Source organism: Triticum aestivum, chromosome 4D (genome assembly GCF_018294505.1).
Source record: "Triticum aestivum cultivar Chinese Spring chromosome 4D, IWGSC CS RefSeq v2.1, whole genome shotgun sequence".
In the NCBI taxonomy this organism is placed as follows: domain Eukaryota; kingdom Viridiplantae; phylum Streptophyta; class Magnoliopsida; order Poales; family Poaceae; genus Triticum; species Triticum aestivum.
In genome coordinates this window covers 294,766,770-294,780,252 of record NC_057805.1, presented here as the reverse complement: position 1 = coordinate 294,780,252, position 13,483 = coordinate 294,766,770, and the positions used below count along the sequence as shown (strand labels likewise).

The 13,483-nt window shown below is 42.1% G+C and overlaps 1 protein-coding gene across 1 annotated transcript; it reads left to right on the top strand.

The window, feature by feature from the left end:
* The first annotated feature begins 811 nt into the window (after positions 1-811).
* LOC123097519 (putative GTP diphosphokinase RSH1, chloroplastic) lies at positions 812-12,866 on the top strand. Its single transcript, XM_044519285.1, has 24 exons — positions 812-1,109; positions 1,240-1,460; positions 2,526-2,708; positions 6,809-6,874; positions 6,988-7,080; positions 7,186-7,317; positions 7,431-7,532; positions 7,615-7,692; positions 7,769-7,840; positions 8,423-8,530; positions 8,616-8,713; positions 9,343-9,403; positions 9,497-9,559; positions 9,639-9,695; positions 9,775-9,876; positions 9,963-10,121; positions 10,242-10,373; positions 10,446-10,532; positions 10,603-10,674; positions 11,081-11,167; positions 11,237-11,687; positions 11,989-12,050; positions 12,237-12,305; positions 12,389-12,866. The coding sequence occupies exons 1-24, from the start codon at positions 1,082-1,084 to the stop codon at positions 12,479-12,481; spliced, it is 2,676 nt and encodes an 891-aa protein (XP_044375220.1). The 5' UTR covers positions 812-1,081; the 3' UTR covers positions 12,482-12,866.
* Positions 12,867-13,483: the final 617 nt, after the last annotated feature.

Sequence of the window (13,483 nt, the reverse complement as noted above, 5' to 3'; positions counted from 1 at the left end):
CCCGGCGCGGCTTCTCCGACGAGGACGCCCTATGGTGGGCGCGCGACGACTACCTCCGCGACGAGATGGTCCGGCAGCGCCGGGCCCTGGAGGAGATAGCCGCTCGCAAACGTGGGCGCGAGGACGAGCACGGCATCGTGATCCTCGACAGCGACGACGACGAGGACGCCCCCGGACTGTCCAACCCGCCGCGCCAACCGGGGGAGGGCTGCAGCAGGGACGGCGGCCGCGGCGGAGGCGACGACGACGACGGCGGCGGCGACTACACGCGGTTCTACAGCCTCCTCGGCATGTAGAACTGCAAGGGCGGCGGGCGGCAAGGAGCGGCGAGGGAGACGGCGAGGAGCAGACTAGTAGCGTTTTTCTTTTTCTTTTTTGTAAAATATTGTAAATATGAACGAACTCGCCGAAGTTTGGTTTAATTTACGTAGTGTTTGTGACAAAATTTAAGTTTTCAAAAAAATGTGGGCGCCGTGACTGGGGCATCACGCCCCCAACACACAGTTTAACGCCGGTGCGTCTCTAGGGGTGATTTTTAGCGCCTTCTGAGGGGCCAACGGCTGGAGATGCTCTAACACGCACGAAAGATAACTCCGATGAATTCCTTGCGCACAACCAGAATCACCTTTTTATGCCAAGAGGAGCGAAAGTCGAGGCCACGAGCACTTACTAGTGGAGAGGGAAGCATTACGATCCAGTGATCCACGCCATTCCTGCCGCGAAACCAGAAAAAATCATCAGAAAACCCCAAGAACAAAATAGAAAAGAAATCATAGGGAAATTGAAAGTAGAATCTGAGACCGGCAGAGGTAAAGCTCCAGCCTCCAACCCAGCCCTCTCGCACAGACAGCCCTATTTTACTTCACCACGGCCGCGGCCTTTGTGTGGCCTCCGTCCCCTGTTATCCCTTCTTCTTCCCCGTCTCGCCTCCTCCCTCCTCCTCCCCTTCGGCAAACCCCCTCTCGCTCTCCACCGCTCGCCGAGTTCTGCCCAATTCGCGCCCTGCCGGAGCCCGGGTCCACGAAGAGGCCCCCCTTTCGCCGGCCGCCGCGCCGCCGATGAGATTGGCCGCCGCCGCGCCATGCAACCCCCGACGGCCGCTCTGTCTGGTAGGCCCCGACTCCTCGTTAAACCTGCAATTCGGTTAAGCCTCTCCTGTTGCCTCGCCTTAGGTTTTTGAGGGGAGAATTCTGCTTTCGGAACCTGATTTTTTGTTTTTGTTTTGTTCCTGTCGCGTAGCGTCGTCGCTGGAGTGCGCGAGCTCGTGCAGGGCCTTGTGGAAGGGGGGCGGCGGAGCTGGGAGGCCCTACGAATGCAGCGTCCTCTCCTGCGCCTGGAACGCTCCACGCGCGCTCACCGGCGCGCTTGCCAGCACCACGCAGTGCTCCTCCTGTAGCCACGCTGAAGCCGTAGGCGGCGGGAGGCGGCGAGGTCGCCCACGGCAGAGTAACAACAACACGGTGTGTTGCTCCTACCCGTTAGAGATTCTGCTATATAGCTGTGCTGTTGATAATAATTCGGTATCTCTGCTACTTTAGGTTTTTATAACCGAGTGGCAATGGATATTAGTGTTTTACCCCATTTTGGTGGAATTAGTGAAATTACTGATCCGAAACATCAAAACCAAGGTTGATACCTCTAGCCTTTGGGTCAAGGGCCATTGTGAAGTACCTTGTCTCAAGGGAAAAAAAATTTAAATCCCCATTTGTATGGCAGGTTATTTCCTTACGTGTTCCCATCAGCAAACTCATTTAGGATCAATTGCTGCTAAATGTATTCAAAATGACTTGCGTTATGGAAATATGTGTTCTGTAATCACCTTGTCAATTTCACAATCTGTAATCTCTTGTATGCACTATGCCCTTTGGATTGTCCACCATTGGCATACAGATTGTATGTACTCATACAGGCTTAATGCCTGCCGCCCCACCATTATTTTCTTAGCTCTCCCATCTTGTTCACAAGATAAGATTGTCAGAAATTGACACACGTCAGGTTTTCATCTTTTGACTACTGACTTCAACATAACATATTCATGGTCTTTATATGATAACATTGTGGAACTAAATTTGCTTGAAATATACTAATTAGCTTTTGTATTGTCAGACTGAGTACTTTTGTGTATTTTAGGTGTGGAATTTTAGAAGTTTGATCGCGCATATTCTAAAGTGAGAAACAAATTGGTAGCAGACGGAGGAATTGCTATTCCTTAGAGAAATCGGGCTAATCTCTTGTTTCATTTAGACCGCAGTGAAAGAGTTAAAATTCAAGATAATCACCCAACAACAGCAAAATCTAAGGCACATGTCTATTCAGAAAAGCATGTTCTTACTTCTTAGCTACCATAAACTAAAGACAAAGTATCTAGAGACTGGCTGACATCCAATGGTGCTGATACTAATACTGAAATAGTTAATTTTGCGAGTATCTGACTTCTCATACCGATAGTTGGTCACTGTGCGCATTGGTTGCATTTGAAATGTTATAATGATTCTTTCCTTAATAGTTATCGCCTTTATTTCCAGCTACTGCACATCACCTGGGCAGAAGACATCAACAAAGGAAAGTTGGGCCATGGTTCATCAGCTAGTTTTGTTTCCTCGGTAAAAAAAATCAGATATTGGTCAACTCCTGTGAAGTCAATGTGGAGGGTTTCCTGCTATTCGTCAGGACCGTTCGACCTTGTTTCTCCAGAAACGTTGTGGGAGGTGTGCCAACAAACCAAAAAGCTCAATACTCTTTGCTCATTTTTGGTGTATATTTAGTTTGCACTAGTCATGTTCACATGCCTCTTTTTCTAAAACCAGCTTAAGATTATGGTTAATTGCTTTGCTCTATCAACATTTTATTTGCTCACTAGCTTTATGACCATTTCATGATAGTATGTTAATGAATATAATGTTTGTCGTCATTTCTCTTGTTGTTTCGCAAGTATCCAAGCCTATACAACAGCAGCAGCAACAAAGCCTTTAGTCCCAAACAAGTTGGGGTAGGCTAGAGCTGAAACCCATAAGATCTCGAAACCAACTCATGGTTCTGGCACGTGGATAGCTAACTTCCACGCACCCTGTCCATGGCTAGTTCTTTGGTGATATTCCACTCCTTCAGATCTCTCTTTACGGACTCCTCCCATGTTAAGTTTGGTCTACCCTGACCTCTCTTACATTATCGGCACGCTTTAACTGTCCGCTATGCACCGGAACTTTAGGAGCCTGCCCTGTGCACGCCCAAACCATTTCGGACAATGTTCGACAAGTTTTGCTTCAATCGGTGCTACCCCAAACTCTATCATGTATATCATCATTCCGGACCCAATTCTTCCTTGTGTGGCCACACATCCGTCTTAACATGCGCATTTCCGCTACACCCAACTGTTGAACATGTCGCCTTTTAGTCGGCCAACACTTAGCGCCATACAACATTGAGGGCCGAATTGCCGTCCTATAGAACCTGTCTTTTAGCTTTTGTGGCACTCTCTTGTTACAGAGAACGCCAGAAGTTTGGCGCCACTTCATCCATTCGGCTTTGATTCAATGGCTCACATCTTCATCGATATCACCATCCTTCTGCAACATTGACCCCAAATATCGAAAGGTGTCTTTCTGAGGTACCACGCCCATCAAGGCTATCCTTCTCGTCGTGCCTAGTAGTACCGAGACCGAACCTCATTTAGTCAGTTAGTTCTACTAAGCTTAAAACCTTTCGGTTCCAAAGTTTGTCTCCATAGCTTAACTTTCTATTAACCCTTGTTTGACTATCATTGACTAGCGCCACATCATCCTGAAAGAGCATGCACCATGGGATATCTCCTTGTATATCCCTTGTGACCTCATCCATCACCAAGGCAAAATGATAAGGGCTCAAAGCTGACCCTTGGCGCGGTCCTATTTTAATCGGGAAGTCATCACTCATCACTGTCGCCATCACTTGTTTGAACACTTGTGACAGCATTAGCATGCATGTCCTTGATGAGGGTAATGTACTTTGTTGGGACTCTGTGTTTCTCTAGGGCCCACCTCATGAAATTCCGCGGTATCTTATTGTAGGTCTTCTCCAAGTCAATGAACACCATATGTAGGTCCTTCTTTTTCTCCTTTTATCTCTCCATAAGTTGTCGTACCAAGAAAATGGCTTCCATGGTTGACCTCCAAGGTATGAAACCAAACTGATTTTTGGTCACGCTTGTCATTCCTCTTAAGCGGTGCTCAATGACTCTCTCTCGTAGCTTCATTGTTTGGCTCGTCAGCTTATTTCCATGGTAATTAGTACAACTTTTCCAATGTTCTTGAAGATTGGTACTAATATACTCCGTATCCATTCTTCAGGCATCTTGTTTGCTCGAAAAATGATGTTGAAAAGCTTAGTTGGCCATCCTATTGTTATGTCTCCGAGGCCTCTCCACACATGAATGGGGATACAATCAGGGCCCATCGCCTTGCCTCCTTTAAAGCCTCCCTGATCTTAGACTCCTGGATTCGACGCACAAAACGCTTGCTGGTATCATCAAAAGAGTCGTCCAGCTCAGTGGTAGAGCTCTCATTCTCTCCATTGAACAACTTGTTGAAGTACTAACACCATCTATGCTTGATCTCCTCGTCCTTCACCAGGATCTGATCTTGATGCATTTGACTTGATTGACATCCCTCGTCTTCCTCTCTCTAATCTTGGCCACCTTATAGATGCCCCTTTCGCCTTCCTTCGTGTCTAAGCGATGGTAGAGGTCCTCATACACCTGACTCCTTGCTTCATCCACAACTCGCTTTGCGGCCTTCTTTGCCACTTTGTAATTCTCTATGTTGTCTACACTCCTATCTAGGTGTAGGTGGTGTAGGTGTCTGAAACAATCTTTCTTCTCCTTAATAGCCTTCTGGACATCGTCGTTCCATCACTAGGTATCTTTAGCTTCTACTTCCCCTGGTCACACCAAACTCCTCGAAGCCACCTTACAAATGCAAGTTGCCATCTTCATCCACATATTGTTTGCATCACCTCCTTCCTCCCGAGGGCACTCCTTGATAACCCTCTCCTTGAAAGCCTGGGCTGCCTCCCCCTTGAGCTTCCACCACTTCATTCTAGCGACTTTGGCACGCTTATCCCGCTGGACACGAATCCGAAAGCGGAAGTCAGCCACCACAAGCTTATGTTGAGGGACACCACTCTCTCCTGGTATCACCTTACAATCTAGGCAAGCACGCCCGTCTTCTCTTCTCGAGAGGACAAAATCAATCTGGCTTGAGTTTTGACCACTACTAGAAGTCACTAGATGGGATTCTCTCTTTTCAAATAGGGTGTTAGCTACGATCATGTCGTAGGCTAGAGCGAAGCTTAAGACATCTTCTCCTTCTTGATTTCTGATGCCATAGCCAAAGCGCCCATGCACCCCTTCAAAACCTGTGTTAGATGTACCTATGTGGCCATTGAGGTCTCCTCCTATGAAGAGCTTCTCGTCAATAGGTACACTACTAACCATGTCCTCCAGGCCTTCCCAGAACTCCCTCTTGGTGCTCTCACGGTGGCCTACCTACGAGGCATACGTGTTGATAACATTGAGAACTAAGTCCCCGACTACCAGCTTGACCAGGATAATTTTGTCCCTTGCCTCTTGACGTCTACCAGTCCATACTTGAGGCTCTTGTTGATCAAGATGCCTACTTCATTTCTGTTGGTAGCTGTCCCTGTGTACCACAACTTGCAGCCGGCATCCTCCACTTCCTTCGCCTTCTGTCCCCTCCATTTGGTTTCTTGTAGGGATGAAAATGAAGCGGAAAGTTTCTGTTTTTCTGGAGGAAAAATGGAAACGGAGAGGAAATATGAAAACGGAAATGGAAATGGAATTTTTTATGCAGAAACGGAAACAAAAACAGAATGGTGTTTTCCGGTGGAACAGACGTGGAAATGGAACTTTCCGTTTCCGTGAATATGGAATTTCTGTTTCTAGTATAGGCCCATGGCTGCTTTGTAGCCCAACTACCAAAGAACACACAATGAGACGATGAGCAGGATGGATCATTTGAGGACCAACTTTTACTACCACACACATACTCAATTAGACCTATACGAAATTGTCATGTACTACTATAATACTACCCTATGTTGCTAACGCAACCATATTAATTTGTATCCATGTTAACAATTCCTTGAATTTGTTTGTTTTTTTATGTGTGTTTCTCTATGATTCAAGGGGGTTTCAAGTTCCGGTCAACACATAGTTTTGTTTCCGTGTCCGCTCTGTATTTGCTCCGTGTCTATTTTCAGTAGTATCTGTTTCCGTATTCATTTTCAGGGTTTCTGTATTCGTTTCCGCTTCTGCATAAAAATATGAAAACAAATGTGGTAGCACCCAGTTTTGTTCGTTTCCGCTCCATTTTCATCCCTAGTTTCTTGGACGCATAGGATATCAATACCTGTCTTCACCGTTGTGTCAACTAGCTCCCGTAACTTAGCTGTCAGGGACCCTATGTTCCAGCTACCTAAGCAGTCCTACTAGGCTCCGAGCATGTACAATGAAATCAAATAGCCTTTTGGTGCCTTACTACTGTAACACCACATGCACTTCCTTAATCTTGTCGACACATTTTACATTACAATAATGAAAAAAATAAGCAACATTTTTCTTCTTCATATTCTTAGAAAACGTGAAAACATCCAAGGTAAACACTGACTTGGTAGCACGGTTGTTGTTATTCTTGGTTTGGCATATTTAATGTTCAAGGATCCCTCCTGAAATGCAACTAAATATTTGTTTTTGTTCGAGGCAAGGTTGGATTTTTTTTATTGCATGCTAACTATTAATGCTGTTACATAACAGAGTCTCAGACCAGCTATCTCGTACCTTCAACCTGAAGAGTTGAACTTCGTACATGACGCTTTAAAGGTAATACATCTGATATTGTTCTTCCATGTGCTTCTGAATAATATTCTAGACTGGCTGATTCCTCTGAGAATGCATCAAGAGGCCGTGTCATGATAGTTTATTGTCTAATGCAGTTAGCATATGAAGCACATAATGGGCAGAAACGCCGGAGTGGGGAGCCTTTTATCATTCATCCTGTTGAAGTTGCTCGTATTCTTGGGGAGCACGTGAGTAGTAGTATATCATTGAACCTGTAAAGGCATATTTTTCTCAAGTATCCTAGTATGAACATAATGAAGTCAGGCTGTGCTCTACTCTATGGACATAACTAGGAACTTGACTGGGAATCAATCGCTGCTGGTTTATTGCATGACACTGTTGAAGATACTGACATGGTTACTTTCGAAACAATCCAAAATGAGTTTGGGGCAACAGTAAGTCGTATTGTTGAAGGGGAAACAAAGGTATACTTTTCATCTCACCTGTTCACATTTTCTATTGTACTACTAACTGTAGAACTTATATGATCTTGATATAGTTTCAGTGCAATCATAAACCTATTTCATCACAAATACAGGTGTCTAAGCTAGGGAAACTTCAATGCAAAAATGAGGGTAGTTCAAAACAAGATGTCAAAGCTGAAGACTTAAGACAGATGTTTCTTGCAATGACAGAAGAGGTATTTATCCCATATAGAATGTTTCAGCGGCAGCATTTTGAAGTCTAGTTTCCCAATAAAATGAAATAATAATCTTCTGCAGGTTCGTGTAATCATTGTGAAACTGGCAGACAGGTTGCATAACATGCGTACTCTTACACATATGCCTCAGCACAAGCAGGTAGGTTCTTCTTTTCATTGGTATAAGATCTCGCTGTAACTCAGTGCCATCTTATTGTAAGCACTGCTTTTTCCAGTATGCTATCGCCATGGAGACACTGCAGGTTTTTGCACCCCTAGCAAAACTTCTCGGGATGTATCAAATAAAGGTACCTTTGATGAAATCGCCTTAAATGATAGCCATTATTGTTGTGCATGGTCCAACTAATTTCATTACGGTGATACTTCTTTTATGTTACTGATATGTTGTTTTTGAACAGTACATTCTTCTTTGCTACTTTTCAATGTTTGCTTTTACCTCTGTTGAAATGTTAGATTTGTTTATTTCACCGCAAACTTGATTATACAAATGTATTGGGGGACTCTCAGTTGACCTTCAAGTTCAATTACAAACCCAAGCATCCAGCTCCTTGGTTTTTTTAAACCAGAACATTTGTTCCCTGTGATGGTGGCTTTGGGGGACTTTAATTGACCTACTGCCAAAGTCAAGGGGCCAAAGAAATATGTTCCCTTATCTTATATATAAAGCAGATGTTTATATATGGTATATTACAGTGTTAAAATTTTTGCCCTTATGCGTTTTTTTATGTGTCATACTCTGTAGATCCATGCAATGTGAATAATGTTTATGTTATCTCAAGGAAGCATCTTACAATGCCATCTGATTCTTAGCTCTGTGCAGTCTTAGTAGTTTGGTTATTCCATTTGATGACTAACACTTCACATTGCAGTCTGAGTTAGAGTATCTGTCCTTCATGTACATGAATCCTGGTGATTTCGCTGAACTAAGGAAAAGAGTTGATGACATCTTCAAAGCCCATGAACAAGAATTGGAAGAGGTTCTCTCTTTTGATATTGCACACTAACATGTTTTTGCATTTAGTGTTGAATTATGTTTCTTGACTTTGCGATTTTCAATTCCAGGCAAATAAAATCCTAAAGCAAAAAATTGCTGAGGATCAATTTCTTGATCTTGTGAGTGTTGAAACAGAAGTGCGCTCAGTGTGTAAAGAACTTTACAGGTAGAGCAAACATGCTACTCCATAGTAAAATGAGCGATGTCTTTAGACTTTACCTTGGTTATGATAAGTTTATTTTATTAGATGAGCATTTAGACTGCAGAGTCTCTATGTCTACTTACGCCCTGTTCGGAATCGCGCCGCTCCAAAACTCTGCTCCCGGAGCGGGCGGAGCTGCAGTTGAAAATCACGGAGCTGCAGTTTCCTCGCTCCGTGGATTCCGGGAGTGGGTGGGTTGCCGAACAGGGCCTTAGTGATGCAATTTCTGTATATGATATAGATGTGCTTAGCTTATTGTTCTATGCCCTGTTTCTTTTGAAAAAACGAATTTCCAGGGGGGATACTAGTCGCCGCACAATTTCTCTGTTTATTATAAAAAGGAAAAATAATCTGTTTTGCCACTGTATCGCATTATTGGCAAAACATCAGTTCACAATGTGGCACAGTTAGGGAAATTGATTTTTGCTGCTGCATAATCTTTTGTTCAGCTGCCTCTCATTTACATTTTACAACCGAAAAATCAAACAATGTGTAGTCTTATTAGGAGGTAATTATTACGAGGTTCCATGTTTGAAATAGGCTGTAAGATTTGTTCTGTTGGTGGATTGTTGATTGTTTGGATCATCTTGCAGCATTTATAAAACCGCTCTCAAATCCAAGAGTTCATTAAATGAGGTAAATCAGGTTGCTCAGGTACGATGTTCTGAATATCTTTATAGGTGATTATTCCTGCTCAGTTTATTATCTTATGAATGTCTTAGTAAAACATGTTTTTATATTGTTCAGCTGCGGATCATCATAAAACCAAAATCCTGCAATGGTGTTGGGCCACTGTGCACCGGACAACAGGTAATATTATATACTAAGTATTATCTTGTTTATGCGGTCAATTTATCGCTGATGCACAAGTATGTTTGATACAATTCAGATCTGCTACCATGTCCTTGGTCTTGTTCATGGCATATGGACACCTATACCTCAAGCTGTGAGTTATGCGCCCTCTGTTATTCAATGTCGTTTTGACTTGCTTCTATCATTTTTCTAAAACTCAGCTATGCCGATAGGTTAAAGATTATATTGCAACTCCAAAGCCTAATGGCTATCAAAGTCTACATACTACAGTGATACCGTTTCTTAATGAGAGTATGTTCCATTTGGAAGTTCAGGTAATGTTGCCTACTCTTAGCAATTTAAGCTAGAGAAAGTATAAGATTGATTTAAAGACACAAATTATGCTCCAACTGTATTGCAGATAAGAACAGAGGATATGGATCTGATAGCAGAAAGAGGCATTGCTGCACACTACAGTGGAAGAGGGGTGGTTTCAGGACCTGTTCGTCCTGGAATATCTAGTGGAAGAAATTTAGATGGGAAAGTGATCTGTCTTAACAATACAGGCTTTGCTCTGAGGGTATATGTTTTATTACTTAGTATAATTACAGTAGTTTGTTAAAGCTTATCGCAGTTCACATTATTTCTTTTATCTCGCTTGACTAAAAAAAATCCTCCAATTATTTGTCATCTCCCATAGATTGGTTGGCTAAATGCAATCCGTGAATGGCAAGAAGAGTTTGTTGGTAACATGAGCTCTAGGGAATTTGTGGATACTATTACCAGAGATCTTCTGGGAAGCCGTGTCTTTGTGTTTACACCTAAAGGCGAGGTAGTCACTGAACTTGGAGAGCATAGCTTTTCTTTGGGTTTGGCACTTGGCTAACTATATTTTCACTCTCAGATTAAAAACCTGCCTAAGGGGGCCACTGTGATTGATTATGCATATCTGATCCATACAGAAATCGGCAATAAAATGGTAGCAGCAAAGGTTAGTTGTGGAAACATTAGTAGTATGATTTAACAATTAATCATGAGGGTGCTCATGCTCTTTTTTTCAGGTGAATGGTAATCTAGTTTCACCAATCCATGCGCTTGCGAACGCTGAAGTAGTGGAGATAATAACTTACGATGTTAGTATTTCTCACACAGATGCATGATTTATTTCTGTTATATTATTCTGACAAATTTAGTAGTGTATTCTTCGTCTTATATTTGGTTGAGATAGGCTTAGTAAGGAAAAATTGCCATAATTAGAAGGCTAAGCCCCCCTTTAATCTTGTTCCCCAAATATAAATTTCATAAATTGTGGTTCTGAAATTTATTCAATTGTATAACCATCTAACTAAAAAATTTGTAGTTTCATATTCTTCACTTGTAGTTGAGCTACCAAATTGTTGAATTGCTACAGACAAATCTATACTGCAGCAATAGGATTCCATGGCAGTATGTATTGACATTGACACACATACGTTAGCTCTTGAGTATCTGGGTAAACTCGACTTATACACATATTTCCCCCCTTTTGTCTTGTTGCAGAAATTGTCCAGTAAATATGCATTCCAGCGTCATCAGCAGTGGCTGCAACATGCCAAAACCCGCAGTGCTAGGCACAAAATTATGAAAGTAGGTATAATCATCATTGATTTCTTACATTATTAGATGGCTGTAGTAACTAATCGTTTGCATATTCAGTTCTTAAGGGAGCAAGCTGCTCTTTCTGCCGCTGAAATAACGGCGGATGCAGTTAATAACTTTGTCGCTGATCTTGAAGATGAAAGTGACAGCGAGCAGTTAATTCCAACCACACAAAACGAGGACTATAAATTCAATTGGCAGAAGATATTAAGTTCCAACAAGTTATCCTTTGTGAATAAAAATAGCGATGGCTTTTTACCAGTTAACAACATTCACACGCCAAAGATTAATGGGAAGCACAACAAAACTGTGAAGGAACTAGGCATCAAAATTAATGGTTCAACAGTTCGAGGTGATAGCTCCACTGAGTTCATGCGCCCTGGCGTCCCGGCCTATAAGGAAGTTTTTGCTAGTTTGGATAATTGGAAATGCGGTAAAATTTCCTCTTGGCACAATACAGAAGGCAACTCTATCCAATGGCTTTGCATAGTGTGTGTTGATCGAAAAGGTAATACTCCTTTACCATCAAACTTTTTTACTAAACTGAAAATGCATTACTAGTGTCTACAATGTACCTTCAGAGAGTAATGCCAAGTTTCACTGCCACTATGTTCATCTCCATTTCGTGCCCATGCCTAACTGTTTGTTTATGCTCCTGAAACAGACGCTTCCTCAAATGGATACATTAATTAGTTGAAGCATCAATTAACTAGCAGTATCTATTTTCGCAATTTATTATGGATCTATGTTATTGAGCTTTCATTGCAAACATTAGTAAAACCATGTCAATTAATTTTTGGGATGCACAGGGATGATGGCTGAAGTTACTTCGGCTTTGACAGCTTGCGGAATCACCATATGTTCTTGTGTGGTAGGTGGACTGAATTTCCCTCGATAATTTTAGACAGTTATTTCTGTGTGTGCAAATTAGGTATCAAGTACAACACGCCATTTCTTAATTTATTAGTTTAACTAATTCCTTGGTCCTTGTAATTGCATTTGGCAATCATCTCCATATCTACTGTTTTGTGTTGACCATCTAAGTTGCAATTTTCAGGCGGAGAGAGATAACAGAAGAGGAATGGGTGTGCTGCTTTTCCATTTTGAGGGAACTGATGAGAATGTGGTACACTCCCTTGGCTGACCTGTATATATTTGTTTTACTTTACAAGTGTGTATATTCAACCTAAGTCGACGGCATAATTGCAGGTGAGCGCATGCTCCAGTGTTGAGATGATTCTTGGTGTTCTTGGTTGGTCTGCTGGGTGTAGTTATAATCCGCTTGGTGTTCTTGAGTGCTAGTGTAGTCGTGATGCACAGTTGACCTTCATCTCCACTGAAGCTGAGACAATTTTGGAAGCACCAATGATGAAATGTTTTGGGAGCAGTCGGGTCTCGGCTCCCTTTACTTTGTCAAATCAGGCAGAGTGAAGGCAGATGAAACTAGAACCAGATGTTACCACGCTTCATTTGGAAGCGAGAGAGTGTACATAGCTGAGCGAGTAGTATACTGTTAGTGCAGGGATTGGCTGGGTTTATACAGAAAAAGGCCTCCGTGAATGACCAAATAAAGGCTGGTTTCTTCTCTCTTTTTTACCCTTCTGAGGGTTGCATATACTAGTTGTGTAATTGAATGTGCAGCTAGAGTTTTGACCTGGAATCTCAGTGTCCCAAAATTTTGACCCTATTTGGATACTCAGTGTCATGAATCTCCTTTCTTACCCTATGGTATTGATTTTCTAAGAGGATAACCAGGTCGCATAAGTGCACTCCTGAAGAATTCTTATTTTTTAGCCGATAGGATTGTACTCCATCCCAAAATAAGTGTGTTAATTTTGATAACTTTAATACGAAGTTATACTAAATCCGTTCTAAAATAAGTGACTTTAATACAAAGTTGAGTCATCTATTTTGGGACTGAAGGAGTACTGATAAACTTGAGACATTTATTTTGGGGCAGAGGGAGCACGTACTACATACTCCCAAAGACCTTAAAAAGTGTGCATATACAATTTTTATTATAATAGATTATGGAGTGGAATAAAAAATGCATGGGAAGATGCAAACAAATCATCCCTCTCTTCTTTAATTACCCTACTTTCAATGAGCTAAGTGCACATAAAAAATAAGAAGACCATACGTTGAATGTTATTGATAGTGACCTAAGTGTTTGTAACAAAATAAGGACACCATATGTTGAATGTTAATGGCCTCGATTCTTGTGTGAGGAGAGAGAAATATATTTTTCTACTTTAACATGCATTGGAAGGATAAAAATACATTTTTTGGATAAAATTTAAATGC

What these genes read in the sequence shown, in the direction of transcription:
- LOC123097519 (XM_044519285.1), top strand. Translation starts at nt 1,082, where the DNA reads ATGCAACCCCCGACGGCCGCTCTGTCTG. An exon ending in TGGAGATAATAACTTACGAT is followed by an intron (nt 10,675 to 11,080) that starts GTTAGTATTTCT and finishes GTCTTGTTGCAG; the next exon opens with AAATTGTCCAGTAAATATGC. An exon ending in TCACCATATGTTCTTGTGTG is followed by an intron (nt 12,051 to 12,236) that starts GTAGGTGGACTG and finishes TGCAATTTTCAG; the next exon opens with GCGGAGAGAGATAACAGAAG.